Raw genomic sequence first — 20,939 nt, forward strand, 5'->3', positions numbered from 1 at the left:
GATATGCTATCCTATAAAATCCGAGATAAAGTCGAAGCGCGATCTAGCGAGGGATCACTGTACAAGGAAACTTCGAAGAATTTTGTGTTTTTTTTTGTTTTTTTTTTACAATGTTTGTTTGGGGATCGTTGTGCACAACTGAGCTGCGACCATAGAACTAACTGCTCTGTGGATGATTCATACAGGCATTTCAAAAATGTGTTTTGGGCACTTCATTGTAATGAAAGTATCATACGAACGAGATTTCTATAGACTCGTGTCATATGGGGAAACTGTTGGGACCATAAAAATACTTCGTTGTAATGAAAATTTCGTTGTAAAGATATTCATTGTAACGGAATTTTACCTGTATATAGTTTAATTCTGCAAGCCATTGGCTAATGGCTCCTCCAGTGTGTGTAGGTTTAAGTTTGTTAAGAATCTAATTTTGAAACTCCTTTTGTAAATTGACTTTAATCTGTCTTTCCATCTGTTGAGCTTTAGTTAAAAACCCTCTTCCATTCAAAGTGAGAAAACAAATGGAAGGAGGTTACTACCATTTAGTGCAGAAATTTTTAAATTTTGTGATCTTATATTCATCAATGCATTATTTAGGCTATTGTGCTCTGTGCATTCTTATCTTGTATTCTGTCAGTAAAAGATTCTTCTAAAGAGAACGATTTCCACTTGCCCCCCCTATCTCTACCCCCTTCCCTTAAATTAAGATTATACCCATAGAGAATGTAAATCTTAATTTACATAACAATTGGAGCAATATAGCTGTTACACTGCGGTGGGTTGGCACCCTGCCTGGGATTGGTTCCTGCCTTGTGCCCTGTGTTGGCTGGGATTGGCTCCAGCAGACCCCCCGTGACCCTGAGTTCAGATTCAGCGGGTTGGAAAATGGATGGATGGATAGTTGTTACATAAAATGTATATAAGAAATCTATTAAACATCACATTGACTAAGATTTGTGAACATTAAAATTATAACAGTTGTGCATACCCGACAAATGTAAAAAAAATAATCGTAGCTTCCTCAGACTACACAAGAGAACCTGAACATTCATTGTTTTACTAGGTATATTTCCCCAAGCTCCCAATTTCTCCATTCAGTTTATTTCAAAATTGTTTTCTACCTGACCAGGTTCTGCATAATACATTTTATTTTTTACTTTGATAATTCATTCATTCTTCTTCTTAAAATGCAGATGGCTATAAACCTAAAAGAAGCATTGTTTTTGCAAGCTGGAGTGGTGGCGATTATGGGCACGTTGGGGCAACAGAATGGCTAGAGGCAAGTTTAAGGATGTTGTTATTCTGACAGTCTTCACATCACTGAATTTTAATGGTATATTGTTCACATATGAATACAGCTCACCATTTACTAAAATGTATCTTTCGTCTCCTTAGGGTTTTATGTCCATGTTGCATTTAAAGGCCTTTGCTTACATAAACCTAGACAGCACAGTGCTGGGTAAGTACATTGTAAACGGTAGGTATGATATAGAGGGAAAAATGCTTCTCAAATCAGTTTTTTATTCCTTAAATTCAAGGAATGTCTTTTTGTTAGCCACCGCAGTACTTTATCATATGAAAATTCCTTTGCTTTAGAATGAAGTGCAGAGGATATTGTTAATGTACTAGTGCATACAATGGCATGTAATAAACAAACTCTTGTCCGATACCAGGAAACAATTTAAATAATTATGGTTTGTGTTTAGTTTTATTCTTATTATAAATGTCAGTTTGTGAAACTCATTTCATTAAAAATTTTCCTTTTTAAGGATCCAAAAAATTTAAAGCTTCGGCCAGCCCTATGATGTATAGCCTTCTGAAAACTGTTTTGAAAGAGGTAAGAAAAGCTATTTTTAAATTGCAGGTTTTGATGTCTTTTGGATCTGTTTCACATTGTAGTTAATAAGTGATGCATAAAATGTTGAGTATTTCTTAACCCAGATCTGTAAATATGTGAAATAGTGTGTCTTGGTAGTTAAAAGCTATGTTGAACAGAGCCTAAACATAAGTATCTGTTGCACTGTGCTATACTGAATTTGTTTGCAAGTTGGAAATACAGTGGAACTTCTGTTCACGACCATAATTCGTTCCAAACCTCTGGTCGTAAACCGAAGCAATTTCCCCCATAGGATTGTATGTAAATACAATTAATCCATTCCAGACAGTACGAACTGTATGTAAATATATATTTTTTTTAAAAGATTTTTAAGCACAAATCTAGTTAACTACACCATAGAATGCACAGTGTAATAGTAAACTAGTGTAAAAACATTGAATAACACTGACACAAACACCCAGGCTCCCTGCTCAGCTGCACGTGCAGGCTCGCTCTCTCTCTCTCTCTCTCTCTCTCAGCAGCACGCGAGCCCCCTCTCTCTCTCTCTTTCTGTAACATTGCAGCAGTTCGCGCTATAGCCTTACAATCCGATCGCTGTATAAACACTTTTTTTAAATGAGTTTTAAGCACAGGGGGGAAAAAAGGATCATTTGAACAAATCCGAACTTTATTTAAAAGCCAACCAAGAAAGTAACATTACAGGAGTTCACGCTAATAGCCTTACAATCCGATCACTGTATAAACACTTTTTTTTAAATGAGTTTTAAGCACAGGGAAAAAAATTAACATTTGAAAAAGAAAAAAGTAACATTGCAACACTTTTTTCTCACCACTCTTCACTTGCTTAGAAGCCATGGTTAACTACAAAAGCACACGAAATACTGTAGAGCACAAAGAGTTAACAGGTAAAGCACGCACGTCTGACTGAGAACAATGAACAGGGAGAGGCTGAACACTTGCTTAAGTACAGTAATCGGCACGTACGAACCGGAAGGGAAATGAAATAGAGCACAAAGACTTCACAGCGAAAGCACGCACGCACATGCAAGCACACACGTCTGACCGAGAACAATGCTACACGTGCGGAAATCATTGGCACGCACAAACCGAAAGGGAAACTGGCTTGTTCGTATAGAGTGTGTGGTCGTGAACCGAGGCAAAAGTTTGGCGAACTTTTTGGTCGTAAACGGAGTTGTACATGTACCGAGACGTTCGTGAACCGAGGTTCCACTGTGTATTTCCTTTTATTTAAAGAGATATTCCCCTTGCACCATATCAGGGGTAGCATACTTCTGGGAAGTGACTTGTAACACTGTTTTCACAAAAGACCATTTTATTACCATTCCTTTTGTAATCTTAGTTACTTGTTGGAATTGCAAGCTAAATCAAATTCAATTAGTTGAATGATTGTAAATACATTACTGTCCTGCTCCACTGACAGATTGAGGAGATCATTCCTCCCTCAAACTATGCGACTCTTCAATTCCACCCGGGGGGGTAAACGTTAACAGTTAAAATTATACAAGTTATTGTCTGTTTTTCACCTGCATTATTATCAATCTTTTTAATTTAATATTATTTATTGTATCAGTATGCTGCTGCTGGAGAATGTGAATTTCCCATTGGGATTAATAAAGTATCTATCTATCTATATGTATATATGTATATGTGTATATATGTATGTATATGTGTATATATATGTATATCTATTGTACTTCTATTTTAAGACTCTAGATTGGTTGTTTGAGCACATAAGTAGTTACCTGTTACTTTTTCAGAGTTTCTTTTAAGAAACCTTCCTCTATTCATCTGTGATTTAACAGGTAAAATTTCCCGGTGAGCTTTCAGTATACCAGAAGTATGCTGAATCAGATGATTGGGAGAGCCAAATGTAAGTTTGTATTATTGATATTGTGAAATACATTGTTTTCTATGAGGGGTTTTGTATTTAAATGTGAAATTTATACTTCCATATAGTTGGAATTTCTCCCTTGTATTTTTAAATGACTGGTTTTAAATAGTTAATGTTGTCTTCTGCTAAAAATCAACAGGGGATATTTAAGCACTAATTTACTGATTTGGGTTGTGGCTAGAAATCTTCCTATAGTGGTGTTTTTTCATGTTTGCTTACAATGCAATCTCTTATCCAGTCACAAGATAGAGTAGAGTAGAAGACTATGAAACAAAAACCTTATGTACATCACCTTTTAGCAGTCTTTCTGTCCACCACTGTATGTTGCTGGTAGAAACACATTTGACACATTTGCAAAACAAAGACTCTGCTGAAGTGCAAGGGAATTTTAAAATGGCCTGGCATTACAAATATTTTCATTGGCTTCAGTGATTCTAGTGTTAAGCTGTAGGACAGGGGTGGGCAAAGTCATTCCTGGAGGGCTGCAGTGGCTGCAGGTTTTTGTTCTAACCCAATTGCTTAATAAGAAGCACTTATTGCTCTAGAAACACTTCTGCTTCATTTTAGTTGTCTCCCTCATTAAGATTTAGAACCCTTATTGCTTATTTAAGGCTTAAACAGCTGCATTCACTGTTTTTAATTGCTCCTTATTAGCAATAAGATGCAAATAACAAAAGAAACCAGCAGTTATCCATTTTGCTTGTTACCCTTTACACCTGTGTGTATTTATTGTGCACTATTTGGTTTAATTAAATACTTGGAAGGAAAGAGAAGAGAAAAAAGTGAAGGATTGAGAATTACCCATCCATTTTACACTTCAAAGTATTTGGATGATATCCTTAGAATGGGAAAAAAAATCTAGGATATGAGAATGACTTGACAAAGCAGAGTTAAACACTAATAAGCCATGAAATGTAATTATTGGCAAGGATTGTTTTCTAATTAAGCAACTGGGTTGGAACAAAAACCCGCAGCCACTGCGGCCCTCCAGGAATGACTTTGCCCACCCCTGCTGTAGGAGATGGTTCTGTGTGAATGAGAGTTGACTACCAATGAGCTACGACCCGGAAGTGCAATGCATGTAATGAAGTGATGAGAAATAAGGACTGAAGAGAGGATAAAACATCAGATGTCTTCTGTTTTAAGTACTATGATAGAATGGGGAAAAAGATTAGTGATAGGGTTGAACTTCCTGTAGTTGTAAACCTTTTGCAGATGCCCCTGCTCTGTCCTGTAGCACATTATTGGCTGTCCAAAAAGGGTAAGCTTGCAATACTGTAAAACTGTGCTGGAAAGTCGTGACACAGCCCCATATTTTTTCAATTTCCATATTTTTCATTTTCTGAAAAACCTATGGGCCCAGAAGGAGGTTTTAAAGTGGTTGTAAACCCTTGATGGGCAATGTTTTTTCTTTCAACCCAACACCCACCTCCCAGTCACTCCCCAGTAACTTTGAAACTCATTAAAAAGGTAAATTGAGATTTAAAAGTTGTATGCTAAACTTTGATTTGCATGTGAATTTACATTTTGCAAAACTGAGAAAGAATATTCAGCTGTTTCACTTTCAACTACCCATTATTTTGTGATGTGAGCAATCTTGGGCAGCAGATCAAGGAATGTGGCAGTTTACTCTGTTAGTCAAACGTGCAGATAGTGTACACATTTTAGCACAATTGTACAACTGCATATCATTAATGTGCTTAAGGTAAGTAGCAATCAAACAGACTGAAACCGGTGTGGTGTGTTTTTGTAAATGTAGGATGACAGGAAATGCAAGAAATGTTGAACAAACAGCTAAAACAAACTTTTTTTTCATGTTGTACTAATGACAAAATTTTGACAAAGTGTATAATGTGTGAAGACTGAAGTCTAAATATCAAACACTTTCACAGAAGATACACATTTAACAAAACAACTGCACTTTTATTCAAGAATATAACCGAAGAAAATAAAATTGGGTTCGGGTATGATGCTGACATTACCACTTGGGTGGTGCAGCAGTAAGAGCTGCTGACTCAATCAAGAGATTGTGGGTTCGATTCCAGCCGCTTCTCAGAATTACCATTTTGAGTAGTGAGCTGATCTTACTACTATTGTACAATAAAAACATACATTTGATTTGACTCTAACAGCCGGTGTAAATTTTTTTTTTTTTTTACTTGTAATGGTTAGCATGTTTGTGTGTGTGTGTGTGGTGTGGTGTGGTGTGGTGTGGTGTGGTTTTTATTCAGATTTATTTTCTCAATTACATTCACGCTCCCCCTGATCTGACACTGCTGTTTTCAAATAAAGGTGTGCTATAACGGAGGTGAACTCAGATGAGAATGAGGGTTCTACATAAGAGAAAGAGAACAGAAGCCCTTCCCACAAAGAACATCCACTCACACATAAGAACAGTGCAGCTGCACCAGGTGTAAAGGTGAAAGATGGCACTGTTTTGATGCTGCAACATGTTGGCAGTCCTCCTGCCAGTCAGTCTGCCACACGCATGTGCTTTAAGGAAACAGCAGGGCTTTCAGAGCTTGCCAAGATATCATGCAAAGTTTATTTGCGATTTGTTTCTTGATGGTCTTTATATGAAAAACATATGTTACTTATACAAACGCCACATTGAATGTTTACCTATATTTATTTACTTATCCTATAGCGTAAAGTCAAGTAGACTGCAGAGATTCCTGTGTTTGATCGACATGGGCATGCTGACAAAGTGCATGTCACTCCTTACTCAGGAAAAGATCAGTTAAGAAATGTGCGACAGCAGATTCCACCTGCAGCTATAGATTCTTCAATATGCAAGCGACTCTCCATGCTAGTGTTTAGATCTGACTGTATGTGCCCAAAAAAAGAAATCGCATAACTTCATTCTCGTACCATTGCTCGCATACTGAAGTGCAAGCATGGCACTGCCAGATCTAAACACTAGCATGGAGAGTTACTTTCCCCTTGGGGGTTAATAATCTCTCTCTCTCGGTGGAAGCTGCCATCACTTTTTCATAATTGGTAATTTCCTGAATAAGGAGTGTCATTGCACAAGTCCTTTGTCAGCATGCCCATGTTGATCAAACACAGGAAGCTCTGTAGCCTACTTGTTGACTTTATGCTGTAGATAAAACTGAATTTAATGAAAAACAAAACACTGACCTTTACAAGTACCATAAATTTACACTGGCTGTTACAGACTGCAATCAAATGAATGTTTTTATTGTATAATGGTAACAATAAGAGCCGCTCACTACTCAAAATGGTAATTCTTGGAAGCTGTCAGAATCGAACCCGCAACCTCTTGATTATGAGTCAGCAGTTCTTACCCGCTGCACCACCCAATCAGTCCTGTCATCGTGTACCCAACCAGATTTCTTTTTCTTCACTTATATTCTTGAATAAAAGCACACTTGTTTTGTTATACATGTACCTTTTGACAAAGTGTTTTATTTGATATTTGGACTTCAGTCTTCACACATTATACACTTTGTCAAAATTTTGTCATTAGTACTATAACATGAACACATACCTAAAACAAACTTTTTAACATTTCTTGCATTTCCTGTCATCCTACATTTACATAGATCATTGTAGACACAGAACACACATGAAATGAAACTGTTCGAAATAATGATATACAGTGCATCCGGAAAGTATTCACAGCGCATCACTTTTTCCACATTTTGTTATGTTACAGCCTTATTCCAAAATGGATTAAATTCATGTTTTTCCTCAAATTCTACACACAACACCCCATAATGACAACGTGAAAAAAGTTTACTTGAGGTTTTTGCAAATTTATTAAAAATAAAAAAATTGAGAAAGCACATGTACATAAGTATTCACAGCCTTTGCCATGAAGCTCAAAATTGAGCTCAGGTGCATCCTGTTTCCCCTGATCATTCTTGAGATGTTTTCTGCAGCTTAATTGGAGTCCACCTGTGGTAAATTCAGTTGATTGGACATGATTTGGAAAGGCACACACCTGTATGCACACCTATATAAGGTCCCACAATTGACAGTTCATGTTGGAGCACAAACCAAGCATGAAGTCAAAGGAATTGTCTGTAGACCTCCGAGACACAAATCTGGGGAAGGTTACGGGAAAATTTCTGCTGCTTTGAAGGTCCCAATGAGCACAGTGGCCTCTCTCATCCGTAAGTGGAAGAAGTTCAAAACCACCAGGACTCTTCCTAGAGCTGGCCGGCCATCTAAACTGAGCGATCGGGGAAGAAGTGCCTTAGTCAGGGAGGTGACTAAGAACCTGATGGTCACTCTGTCGGAGCTCCAGAGGTCCTCTGTGGAGAGAGGAGAACCTTCCAGAAGGACAACCATCTCTGTAGCAATCCACCAATCGGGACTGTATGGTAGAGTGGCCAGACAGAAGCCATTCCTTAGTAAAAGGCACATGAAGGACTCTCAGACCATGAGAGAGAAAATTCTCTGGTCTGATGAGACAAAGATTGAACTCTGTGGTGTGAATGTCAGGCGTCACGTTTGGAGGAAACCAGGCACCGCTCATCACCAGGCCAGTACCACCCCTACAGTGAAGCATGGTGGTGGCAGCATCATGCTGTGGGGATGAAAACCTGCTCCAGAGCGCTCTTGACCTCAGACTGGGGTGACGGTTCATCTTTCAGCAGGACAACGACCCTAAACACACAGCCAGGATATCAAAGGAGTGGCTTCAGGACAACTCTGTGGATGTCCTTGAGTGGCCCAGCCAGAGCCCAGACTTGAATCCGATTGAACATCTCTGGAGAGATCTTAAAATGGCTGTGCACCGACGCTTCCCATCCAACCTGATGGAGCTTGAGAGGTGCTACAAAGAGGAATGGGCGAAACTGGCCAAGGATAGGTGTGCCAAGCTTTTGGCATCATATTTAAAAAGACTTGAGGCTGTAATTGCTGCCAAAGGTGCATCGACAAAGTATTGAGCAAAGGCTGTGAATACTTATGTACATGTGATTTCTCAGTTTTTTTATTTTTAATTTGCAAAAACCTCAAACTTTTTTCACGTTGTCATTATGGGGTGTTGTGTGTAGAATTCTGAGGAAAAAAATTAATTTAATCCATTTTGGAATAAGGCTGTAACATAACAAAATGTGGAAAAAGTGATGGCGCTGTGAATACTTTCCGGATGCACTGTATTATTTACCGTATACAATTGAAGGTACCTCACACACAAAGAGCCTTGAGATGGGAAAACTTTTCCCCCAGAATTGAGTTGTGGTGGGGGGATGGGATAGCAGGCTGCTTGCTGATGACACATTTACAAAACAAAAAACGCTAATGGAGAGGTGTGAAGGAATTTAAGGTGGCCTGAGTTTGTTTTTTTCGTAGGCTTCAGAGATTCTAGTGTTAACTTTGAATCTCATCAGCATATTTCCACTGGTGGTGTCTTTTGTAATAAATAGAAAGAAGTAGCATTCCTGGTTCAAACCCAGCAACTTATGTAATCCAGTCACACACAAAAAGAACATGTTCTTGACTAATGAAAGTACAGATATTGATAGTTATCAGAGATATACTGTAGATAACAAATGGAACATTATATCAACATTTATACAATATCAACATTTTAACAATACACAGTTGCTTTCTTTCCTTAACCCATTATGTAGACATAGCTGGGTAATTCTGGGCACTTGAGCTAGTTTGAAATAAATTCAAAAAGGAACAGTATTATTACAGGGTAGAGTTTTGAGTTTGTGGGTCTGTGTTTTAGTGGCAGCTAAATCAGGATTTAGTGAATCTAAACTAGATAAAGGTGTTTCCGTGATGTACAGATGAAGCCAATTTTTAATTAAAAAGTAATTTTGATTGTCCTTAATTTTGTAATTTATGATTGCCCATAAGTGTGTTTTGTATATGCCACAGCACGCATTGACCATGCTAGCAAAATGTCATCTGGCCTAAGCAATATGTGTTATAGGATGTCTGTAGCTGAAGGCAGTTTTACTGTGGGAGCCCACTTATTCATTCTGCATAGTTTTCTTTAGTTACAAAATGTAACCTTTCTAATCTTTTTTTTTTAATATAATCTGCTAAAATCTGCAGTGATTTTTGAATATTTTTCAGACTTGTACCCATGTCAATGGATGATGCATCCTACCCATTCTTGGCTTACTCTGGAATCCCATCTATCTCTTTCAGCTTTACAGAGGTTAGTTATTTAGCAGAATATCTTTGTCAAATGCTAATTCATTAATTGAATTAAAACTTTCTCTACTTTTTTTTCCCCAGTGGAGCCATAAAACATTCAGAGTATATTGGTAATGGTCAAAGTTAGCATTTTTTAGTTTTTGTTGAGTTTTTTTTTTTTTTCTTTTTTGTGTTGTATGTTTTCATTTTAGAAGGATGATCGTAGTTATGACTTCTTTGGAACACAACTCGATACATTATCACGGCTGATTAGTACATTAAATGAAGATGAAAAACTGAGACCACTACTTGATTCTGCCATGAATGTGGCTGGACGCATGGTTCTGAAATTGACTCATGATAACCTAATAAGTTTGGATTGTGAGAGATACAGTAAAGTAGTGTCAGCATTTGTGGTCCGCTTCAATCGCTATATTCGAGAAGTAAAGGTAAGTGAAACTAAAAGTGTGTCATCCCCTAATTTCCTTTTAATTTTTTACCCTTAGCATTGCTTTTTTTTAAAGTCTAATTAAAAATAGCTTTAATTATTCTGTAGATTTCATCCTGTGGTTTTCAAAGTAGTGGATTTACTTGAAATTGCTAGTCATAAGCATTTAAATTTTGTTTTAGGCGGCAAATCTATCATCCCAGTGGCTGTTCTCTGCTAATGGCGACTACAAACGTGCTGTTGGATCACTAAAAAAAGACATAATTAACAGCGACTTAAACGAAAATAACATGGCTAAAGCCATTAATGACCGTATTATGAGGGTATGTATGTATTTGCCAGTTTTACACACTTGATAGTGTTAATTTTAGTTAACATAGCTTAACTTAGAATATCTTGTGTTTTCTAGAAAAAACAAGTTGTACTGCTTTGTATTCTATTTTTAAACCTACAGACATGAAGGTTAAAAATCCTTGTAATGATGGCATTATCACTTATCTAGATGAAACTACAAATTGATCTTGGTGAATTAGATGGCCTAGTGCCAATGCCTAGAATATTTAACGACTAAGAAAATTAGAATAGTAATAGATTTAGTAAATGTAAAAAGGCAAAGGTTGTAATTTTTCCATGGGACACAGAGAGGTAATCCTGACTGTTTTAAAATTCCTTTTTTATTTTTTTGTTTATTTCAGGTGGAACATCAATTCCTTTCTCCCTATGTTTCTGCAAAGGATGCTCCTTTCAGACACATTTTCATTGGCAAAGGTGGTCACACTATACAAGCTTTGCTTGATAACCTGGATCTTCTGAAGAAAAACAAGGATGCAGTTAATGTTGATGTCATGAAAAACCAGCTTGCACTAGCCACTTGGACCATACAAGGAGTAGCTAATTCACTGTCTGGAGATGTTTGGAATTTAGACAATGAATTCTAACAAGTAATCATTGCTTGTGTATGTGTAAGGTTTCAGGTGTAACAATATTAGCACTGAGATTACTTTCAATCTAATATAAAAATGTATTTTGGCGTTAAGTATTAGTAAAAGTAAAATGTTTATTAATGATGCTGTTCATTCTGAATGAACAGGTCTCTGGAATGAAATTCCAAAGAGCAAAAGAACCTACACAAATCCTGAGCACATCTGCTTAGATCTTCTTTCCTTGAATTTTCCATGCTCAGTGTATGATATACTTTTAAACCTGCATTGATGTTCCTTTTCGTTCAAATTCATTGAAAAGGTGTTAGATGAGTCCTCTAAAATAGTATTTTTTTGTAACATGCGATGGATCGGTCATCTTGAATCAGATGTTGACTGCATAATCATAGATTTTTTTTTTTTTTTTTTTGCATGCCTCCCTTACACACAAGCTTTTTAGTAATAGGACAAGTTTTCAGAAGCTCTAAAAATGTGAACTTTTTCTGTCGAGTTGACATTTCTCTTTTCACTGTTTTAGATGTAGGTAATTGTGCCAGCTTAAGTTGTGTAGATGTTTCTACATATCAATATGCTTTTGTCCTGTAATTTCATAAAGCATATAGTTCTGTAGTAAACATTGTTTTACATTTTCAAAATGACAGTACAGTAAAACTAGGTGAACACTGCTTAGGTTTGAAAGAATAGTGGTAGCACTGCATATTACTTGAAAAACCTCATTTTCCTGAAAGAGAGTTAGTAATAAAGGAAGTCAGTTTTTCACCTTGACAAATATTTGTTTAAATCCTCTATTGATTTATAACTACCCCACCCACATCAACTGACATATGACAATAAGTAAAATGTTGCAGTCCTGGTCTATCGCTAGTGAGGTTTTGACTATTTTTCCTGTCTGCCAATGTCACTTGGCCAAAAAAAGAAAAATCAGGAAAGTTGTGTGTGTTGTGTGCTGTTTTATTTTTGAAATCTGGCACCAAGGTATTTATTTGCATTTATTTATTTATCAGTGACCGTGTTCACTATAAATATTCTGTCTGTTTTTGTATTTTTTTTATTTTTATTTTTTATACATAATATAATTATCGGAAGCAGTGCCTACCATAATTATGACAGTTATACTGTCGGTTAAATAAAAGCAGCATCTGCTACCGGAACAGTTGTGACCAAAACTTATTAACCAGAAACTTTAATCTTTCAACAGTGTTCCAGGCCAAATTAGAACAGCAAGTATAAAATAACATGAAAGTTCTAAAGAATTTAGCTTTTTAAAGTATTTTATTCCTACTCCCCTACCCAAAAATGACTAAATATCAGAACCAGTTATGTTGTTGATCTGGTACTTCAGTGGATATTTTGTCCTTGCCCCTCATCTGTGACACTGAAGAGTTGACATTTTTACTTGTTCAAGTTTGAGAGGTTTCAGTTTCTGGTCTGTTAATTTTGGCACATTATATGTAATCCTAGAATTATCGGGAGCAGTGTCTTCCATAATGTGAATTTTAAAAAGGTAGTTTTTGCCTACCAATGTGTATATATCGGGGGCAGTGACCGCCCATATTTCACACTGAGGTGTATGTAATTATCGGGAACAGTGTATTCCCATAATTTTATATATAATATATTTGTCATCATAAATTAAGTGTGATTGCTTCACTTTCAACAAGTTGATTCCTGGCTTAACTGTGCCTTTGATATGATCCTTTTTTTAGCTTTTGTATAACTGAAGCTTATCTATCTTTATTCTCACACACAAGGTAAACATTAATGATGTAGGCTGAGTGAAGGTTGGTTACTTATTTACCTGATTTTTGGGCTTCTCTTACTTTAAAAGTACACCAAATGTTTGTCAATACAGTCTGTAATAAGATGTACACTTTATAAACAGCCTTTGGTGTTCAAAGACTTTTCTATCCTAATGATGCTATCACTTACTTTTAAAATGACATCTATAATAGAAGTGAATGTGAAATCCTTCAATTTTGTCTACAGTGGAACATTTGTATGTAGAAATATGCATGGATGCTTTCTTTTTCAAGTTTTGTCTAAAATGTGTTTGTGGTGTGCTTTCCTTTCTGCATTGTGCAAACAGCTTGTACTTTTCTGAACTATTAGGAATTAGCTAGGTTTAACCAATATATCATTGTTCTGATTGACACCACTCATGTCTGTCATGTGGCTGGCATATCGGACTCTCACCTTTTTCTGCCTTGCAGGTGATGAGTGCAAAGAGCAGCACCATTCAACCTTTTTTAGGTTCAAGCCCAATTTAAAGCGAGTATTGCCACCTAGTGCTTGGTGTAAAAATAAATAAATACCACCTACATACTAGCAAGAACTCCTGGTATCCCTCCTAAAAAAGTATTTTTGTTTAATTTACAAAGCATGGTGGTCTATATTGCATCATGATTTGCACTTCTTGTAACCTTTTTCAGAGGATTTGGGTGGTAATCCTCACTAAGGTATGCTTTAGTAGAAAATTGAGGGTTGGATCCTTTAAATTGGTAAAGTTTTTTTTGATTTGCCTTTTGAGAGCCTCTTGCTGGACAGAAGATACAAGCCTATGTTTCATGTCTAAAAAAATAAAACTAATTTCAGCTTAATTTCGTAAGTGTGTGCTTCAGTTATTCAAAACTCTTGGCTTCCTGTTTTCACACCCACAGTATTAATCCGTCACCATATTTCAACCCATCCAAAATGTTTAAAAGATTTTATCGTTTTCTAGCATGATACTAATTTCCACAATGTGGAAAACACAGACGGAATCACGGAATTAACTCCTAAAAAATGGATTCCTAGATTTAAAAACTGTGCAGAATTTTAGAGAGTAAAGGGGTGACTGTTACAAAACTTACCAATAAATTAAACGATTGAATAATCTCTAGTTCTATTATTCAGATACTGTTTTCTAGTTTGTTTATCAAGCAAACGCAACTCTTCGTAAAAATTCAATGGTGCATCAATCTGATTGTGCACGTGTTTTCTCGTTAAAGGCATGCAAATTGCCAAGCTGCATGAGACAGAAATGTCGAAGCGAGCAGTATCAGATACCCTAACTACTTTGAAACAAACTAAAAACACCAGCTTAACTGCAAGATTGAGGGCACATCAATATCCCTGTGACTTTTATGAATCTCGATAACTTTTCTGCAAGTTTTGACAGCATACCTTAGGCTGGACATGAAAAGATACTTGCAATGACGATGTCAAATCTAAAATCCTATCTCAAGAACAAGGAGAAATTAAGATCAAAAAGTGTTCCCCTTCAGGTAATCGAGGAAGCAACAAAATTGTCAGATGCAAGACGCCAGTTTGTGGCCATGTGAGCTGGACATACCACTCGAAAAAATGATTAAGATGCATCCTGTCATTATTAAGCACTGTGTAAACAAGGTGGCATACTGCCAGAAAATGAGAGCAGCCTTTGTCAAACTCATTTGCCCCGTGTCTTTGAACAAGGTATGGATGGCATTCTTCGAAAAATTTGTGGCAAGAAAATTAATGTTGTAGTTGATGAAACCACTGATAGCCGAGACCACATACAGGTGCTGGTCATAAAATTAGAATATCATGACAAAGTTGATTTATTTCAGTAATTCCATTCAAAAAGTGAAACTTGTAAATTAATTAGATTCATTCATTACACACAGACTGATGTTTAATCAAATGTTTATTTCTTTTAATGTTGATGATTATAACTGACAACTAATGAAAGTCCCAAATTCATTATCTCGGAAAATTAGAATATTGAGAAAAGGTTCAATATTGAAGACACCTGGTGCCACACTCCAATCAGCTAAATAACTCAAAACACCTGCAAAAGCCTTTAAATGGTCTCTCAGTCTAGTTCTGTAGGCTACACAATCATGGGGAAGACTGCTGACTTCACAGTTGTCCAAAAGACGACCATTGACACCTTGCACAAGGAGGGTAAGACACAAAAGGTCATTGCTAAAGAGGCTGGCTGTTCACAGAGCTCTTTGTCCAAGCACATTAATAGAGGGGCGAAGGGAAGGACAAGATGTGGTAGAAAAAAGTGTACAAGCAATAGGGATAACCGCACCCTGGAGAGGATTGTGAAACAAAACCCATTCAAAAATGTGGGGGAGATTCACAAAGAGTGGACTGCAGCTGGAGTCAGTGCTTCAAGAACCACCACGCACAGACGTATGCAAGACATGGGTTTCAGCTGTTGCATTCCTTGTGTCAAGCCACTCTTGAACAAGAGACAGTGTCCGAAGCGTCTCGCCTTGGGACTGCTGCTGAGTGGTCCAAAGTTATGTTCTCTGATGAAAGTAAATTTTGCATTTCCTTTGGAAATCAAGGTCCCAGAGTCTGGAGGAAGAAAGGAGAGTCACAGAATCCATGTTGCGTGAGGTCCAGTGTAAAGTTTCCACAGTCAGTGATGGTTTGGGGTGCCATGTCATCTGCTGGTGTTGGTCCATTGTGTTTTCTGAGGTCCAAGGTCAACGCAGCCGTCTACCAGGAAGTTTTAGAGCACTTCATGCTTCCTGCTGCTGACGAACTTTATGGAGATGCAGATTTCATTTTCCAACAGGACTTGGCACCTGCACACAGTGCCAAAGCTACCAGTACCTGGTTTAAGGACCATGGTATCCCTGTTCTTGATTGGCCAGCAAACTCGCCTGACCTTAACCCCATAGAAAATCTATGGGGTATTGTGAAGAGGAAGATGCAATACGCCAGACCCAACAATTCAGAAGAGCTGAAGGCCACTATCAGAGCAACATGGGCTCTCATAACACCTGAGCAGTGCCACAGACTGATCGACTCCATGCCACGCCGCATTGCTGCAGTAATCCAGGATCGACTCCATGCCACGCCGCATTGCTGCAGTAATCCAGGCCAAAGGAGCCCCAACTAAATATTGAGTGCTGTACATGCTCATACATTTCATGTTCATACCTTTCAGTTGGCCAACATTTCTAAAAATCCTTTTTTTGCATTGGTCTTAATTGATATTGTAATTTTCCGAGACACTGAATTTGGGACTTTCATTAGTTGTCAGTTATAATCATCAAAATTAAAAGAAAGAAACATTTGAAATACATCAGTCTGTGTGTAATGAATGAATCAAATATACAAGTTTCACTTTTTGAATGGAATTACTGAAATAAATCAACTTTATCATGATATTCTAATTTTATGACCAGCACCTGTAGTTCTCAACATAGTGATAGGTGAGTAAATATTTGGCTGTATGGTAATTCCTTTTTATGTAGGCAGTTCTATTGTAACGGGATGTATTTACTGTGAATCATTTTACCGATTTATATTTAACCAGTTAAGTCTTTCCCGTAGAAAATGTTATTGAATAGCACTGGTTGTTAACGGGTTCCCTTTTAAAAATTTAATGGATTTAATAAATGTTTTGCCTCACGGTGACAAGGCACACAAGGTCCACATTTGGCTCTTCCCTTATAAACTCGCCACCTACAAACCTGGGCAGAAGAGCAGGCTTCTCCTTAGATGCAACAAGTCCTTAACGCGGGTCTCTGTTTTTCTTTTTCTGTTTAATTCCTGAATTTAGCGTCTTGCAGATTAGTTCGCTTTTGCTTTATAATGAATTATTTTAGGATATGCAGTAGATGAAGCTACAGATGTAAAAATGCATGTTTTCAATCAATAAACATTTAAGGTTTAAGAATCAGAAATAATTTACATAATTACAATTACTGGTACTGAAGTCCAGTAGTTTTTGGCCGATGTTATCTTTATGGAGAGCTGCAACTTTTCCACCTTCTCTCAGGCAGCACTTCAGTCCCTTCACAACAACCAGCTGAATCTTAATGACATTTTAGCAGTGGTTACAGACAATGCATCATACTTTCTGAAAGCATACCAGGAAGTTTTAAAGGGGGTTATGCCTAACAGTGTACATTCAACCTCCTTGTGTCATGTCACCATTTTGGGGGGAGAGACCTGGCAGCACTATAAATACTTTAGTGAGGCTTCACTAGACTTTTACTTCACTAGAGATGTGGGTAAAGTCTGCTGCCTTCAAGAAGCCTGACCTGAAAAGGAGATGGGCAACCTTCTTGTCACTGAAAGAGATTCTGCTGAGCAAGGCATACCCCCTGGTTTGAATCCGTAGGGTACCACGCTGAACATATTCACCTCTACAAATGGTTCTTTCTGGCTGAGAACACATCAGCTCAGGCTGTAACAAATATCCTAGTTCCTAAAAGTGAAGTTAACCTTTATCTCAAAAGGATGCATCAAACTAGTAACAGCTCTTAAAATTCTGGAGGACACTCGCTGTCCTACTGCAGTCTTGGCATACACCATCATGGAGGATCTGGGCTCCTACCTGATGAATGGAACTGCAAAATAAGGTTCAGTTGTGCTAATGAGCCATTTCATTATAAGGAATGGAAAATGTGATTTCATTATTTTTTGTTTTGTTGTAGCTGTTACAATCTTACAGTAAAAAAGGAAAAACCCAAAAATCCGAATCAAGGAAAAATAAAACTGTGAAATCAGAAAATCAAAAAAATATAAAACTGATTCCATAGGGTCCTACTTAGGAGGTATCAATTGTACTACTGCTTTAAACATTACTGTGGCTTCTACTGATTGTTTCTCAACTGTGAGATTACATGTTTAGATTCTTCCTTTAAGGTTGATTATACTGTATTTAATACAGTGTGAAATTTTGCTTAGCTAATGAGATTCCATATAGTTGTTAGATACATAGGGGGTTTATTTTTGTTATTAAGCTTTAGTCAGAGTTGAAGAGAATGCAGACTAGTTACATGCAGACAGGGCTGCACAAATTGCTTCATGACTCTTGTTGCATGAAACCATGTCAGTAGCAGAATTTAGTAATGTTCTAAAGATGGTTGAAAACTGATACAAATTAGCAACAAATCACAACTATATATTGCATTAACAGCCTAAAATTTGATATGCCACGTGAACATCAAAAATGTCTACTGAGAAGAAATAGAAGTTACTAATTCTTTTCTACAGTATTTTTTAGCAAGGGCAACCTGTTGTGTGGAATTAAAAAAAAAATTGTTTTGTGGTAGCCTTGTTTCATCTATCGCTTTTTGAAGACATTTAAATTGTGACACCATAGAGAGCACGTAATGAGTGTAAACTTTTAGCAATGATGTGTAGGTAACCAATGGCTTTGTCTCTTGTAAAAATGTATGACCTGTAATTTGTTTGGGCCTTTCATCCACACTTTACAACCACGAAAAACATCATTTTGGAAACGCACTTGAAAGTGAAAGTTTGAAAATACCAGAAAAAATATTTGATATATAATTGTGATATCAGATTCAGAGTTCGATGTATTATGCTTATTCTCTTATACACTGCCTGGCCAAAAAAAAAAGTCGCCACCTAGATTTAACTAAGCAAATAGGTACGAGCCTCCTATTGGATAATTACTGCATGGGCGATTATCTTTCAGCTGGCAACAAGTTATTTAACCCCAACTTGTGCAATGAGTTGCTTCTCATTTCTTAAACAACCATGTCAAAAGACACATCTCGTGGTCGTGGAAAAGATGTTAGTCTGTTTGAGAAGGGTCAAATCATTGGCATGCATCAAGCAGAGAAAACATCCAAGGAGATTGCAGAAACTACTAAAATTGGGTTAAGAACTGTCCAACACATTATTAAAAACTGGAAGGATAGTGGGGACCCATCGTCTTCGAGGAAGAAATGTGGCCGGAAAAAAATCCTGAATGATCGTGATCGGCAATCACTTAAACGTTTGCTTAAATCAAATCAAAGAAAAACAACAGTAGAACTCAGGTCTATTTTAATAGTGAAAGTAAGAGCATTTCCACACGCACAATGCGAAGGGAACTCAAGGGATTGGGACTGAACAGCTGTGTAGCCTTAAGAAAACCACTAATCAGTGAGGCAAACCGGAAAAAAAGGCTTCAATTTGCTAGGGAGCATAAAGATTGGACTCTGGAGCAATGGAAGAAGGTCATGTGGTCTGATGAGTCCAGATTTACCCTGTTCCAGAGTGATGGGCGCATCAGGGTAAGAAGAGAGGCAGATGAAGTGATGCACCCATCATGCAAGATCTTGGTGAAAAATTAATGCAACACTGGATGGAACTAAATCTTGTGACAATGCCGAAGCTTATTGAAACAATGCCACAGCGAATGCGTGCCGTAATCAAAGCTAAAGGCGGTCCAACAAAATATTATAGTGTGTGACCTTTTTTTTTTTGGTGGCGACTTTTTTTTTTGGCCAGGCAGTGTATCATCTTTATAATGGGGAGCTGTCATTCCCTAGCTTAAATTGCAGCAACTAATGGGCACTTTTGCCTTGAAATGCCACCAAGGCTTTAGCAAACTTATACTTGTGGAAAGCCTTTAAAAGTAGTTGTATTTCACTGTAGGTCCAGACAAAGAAATAAGTCTTTTGTTCCTCAGTGAACAAATTGTGCACCTGACTAAACTTTGTATGTTTAATAGGTGAGATGTTTTTTGGCGTTGCAATGTAGATGACAAACTGGTATAAAACAACCTGAAAACGTTAGTGTGAGGAGAAGGCTTTTCAAATGAAGACTGCGTTTTTTCTTATTCATCCTTGTTAATGTGGACTTAAACTAAGGCTTTGATTTACAGTATATTCAAAAAAAAAATTGCATATGATTACATCAGATTTATTGTCATGTATACAGAGTAAAACGATGACATTCTCCTTTTAATACTTGACCAAAATGAACCACTCTTTGCTGTTGTGTAAAATCTAATCCAGAATGTAATAGGAGAAAAGCGCTATAATATATAGCGCTTAATTATGACAGGTGAAGTTGATGCTTTACAATAATAATAAAATAATTCATTACATTTATATAGGCTATATAAATGTAATGAATTATTTTATTATTATATAAATGTAATGAATTATTTTATTATTATTGTAAAGCATCAACTTCACCTGTCATAATTAAGTATATAAAGAAGTGTCTTAATTTGTCAGGCACAAATATTACGACGTTGCTCCTTTTGATTCTCGTAACAATTTTTAAATGAAAGCGTTCGCTATCTTTTGGTGATACAATATTTAATCGTGCAACACTTTTACAATTGATTTTTCTTGGTTGCTATATTCCTTTTTGTTTTTGCCACGTGTAATGTTGAGGAATTTGCGCATACGTATATGCCTTTGCATTTACGTCTTTTTTATTTAGTTCGAAATAAGCCATTAATTTTGTATTTTTTGTTTTTGCTACTTGTAAAGCTTCTGCTTCTTCACCTTCTTTAAATTGAATCATATTCTTTCGTGGTAAAAGAATCGGTAATAATTGTACAGAATGACTTCGTCCGTGCATTGGTAATTCCATTAAATGCCACCCGCTTTCCATTGCACTAACGTATCGAGTATCTAAATATGCTTGAACTTCGTCCTGTGCTTATTCTTTCAATAAAGTTACACGTACTCTATCGTGCCCTTTATGAATGTACTTGTAGATGTGCTTAATACTCATCACTGATGCACAATACTCAACATTAATATGACAATCAAATCTTTTTAGCAAATACGGGTTATATGGTACAATCATTGAATTATCGATCATCACAATTTTTCCATCTTTCTTTCTGTGATAAGTGTGTTGTTTGTGACGATTATCTCTTCGGCGATAATCTGGAAAGCCAGCCTTAGTCATATCTGTTGTTTGAACGAGAGC

At 36.9% G+C, this 20,939-nt stretch overlaps 1 protein-coding gene across 1 annotated transcript in view; it reads left to right on the forward strand.

The window, feature by feature from the left end:
• LOC114646641 (transferrin receptor protein 1-like) overlaps positions 1-13,570 on the forward strand; it is a 39,614-nt gene extending 26,044 nt beyond the window's left edge. Inside the window, exons 12-19 of the mRNA XM_028794921.2 lie at positions 1,191-1,276; positions 1,393-1,456; positions 1,767-1,834; positions 3,658-3,725; positions 9,810-9,894; positions 10,085-10,321; positions 10,503-10,643; positions 11,016-13,570. Of these exons, the coding sequence (XP_028650754.2) occupies positions 1,191-1,276; positions 1,393-1,456; positions 1,767-1,834; positions 3,658-3,725; positions 9,810-9,894; positions 10,085-10,321; positions 10,503-10,643; positions 11,016-11,258 (992 nt within the window). The 3' untranslated portion in view covers positions 11,259-13,570. The remainder of the gene's footprint in view (positions 1-1,190; positions 1,277-1,392; positions 1,457-1,766; positions 1,835-3,657; positions 3,726-9,809; positions 9,895-10,084; positions 10,322-10,502; positions 10,644-11,015) is intronic.
• Positions 13,571-20,939: the final 7,369 nt, after the last annotated feature.

This window comes from Erpetoichthys calabaricus, chromosome 2, assembly GCF_900747795.2.
Source record: "Erpetoichthys calabaricus chromosome 2, fErpCal1.3, whole genome shotgun sequence".
NCBI lineage: Eukaryota > Metazoa > Chordata > Cladistia > Polypteriformes > Polypteridae > Erpetoichthys > Erpetoichthys calabaricus.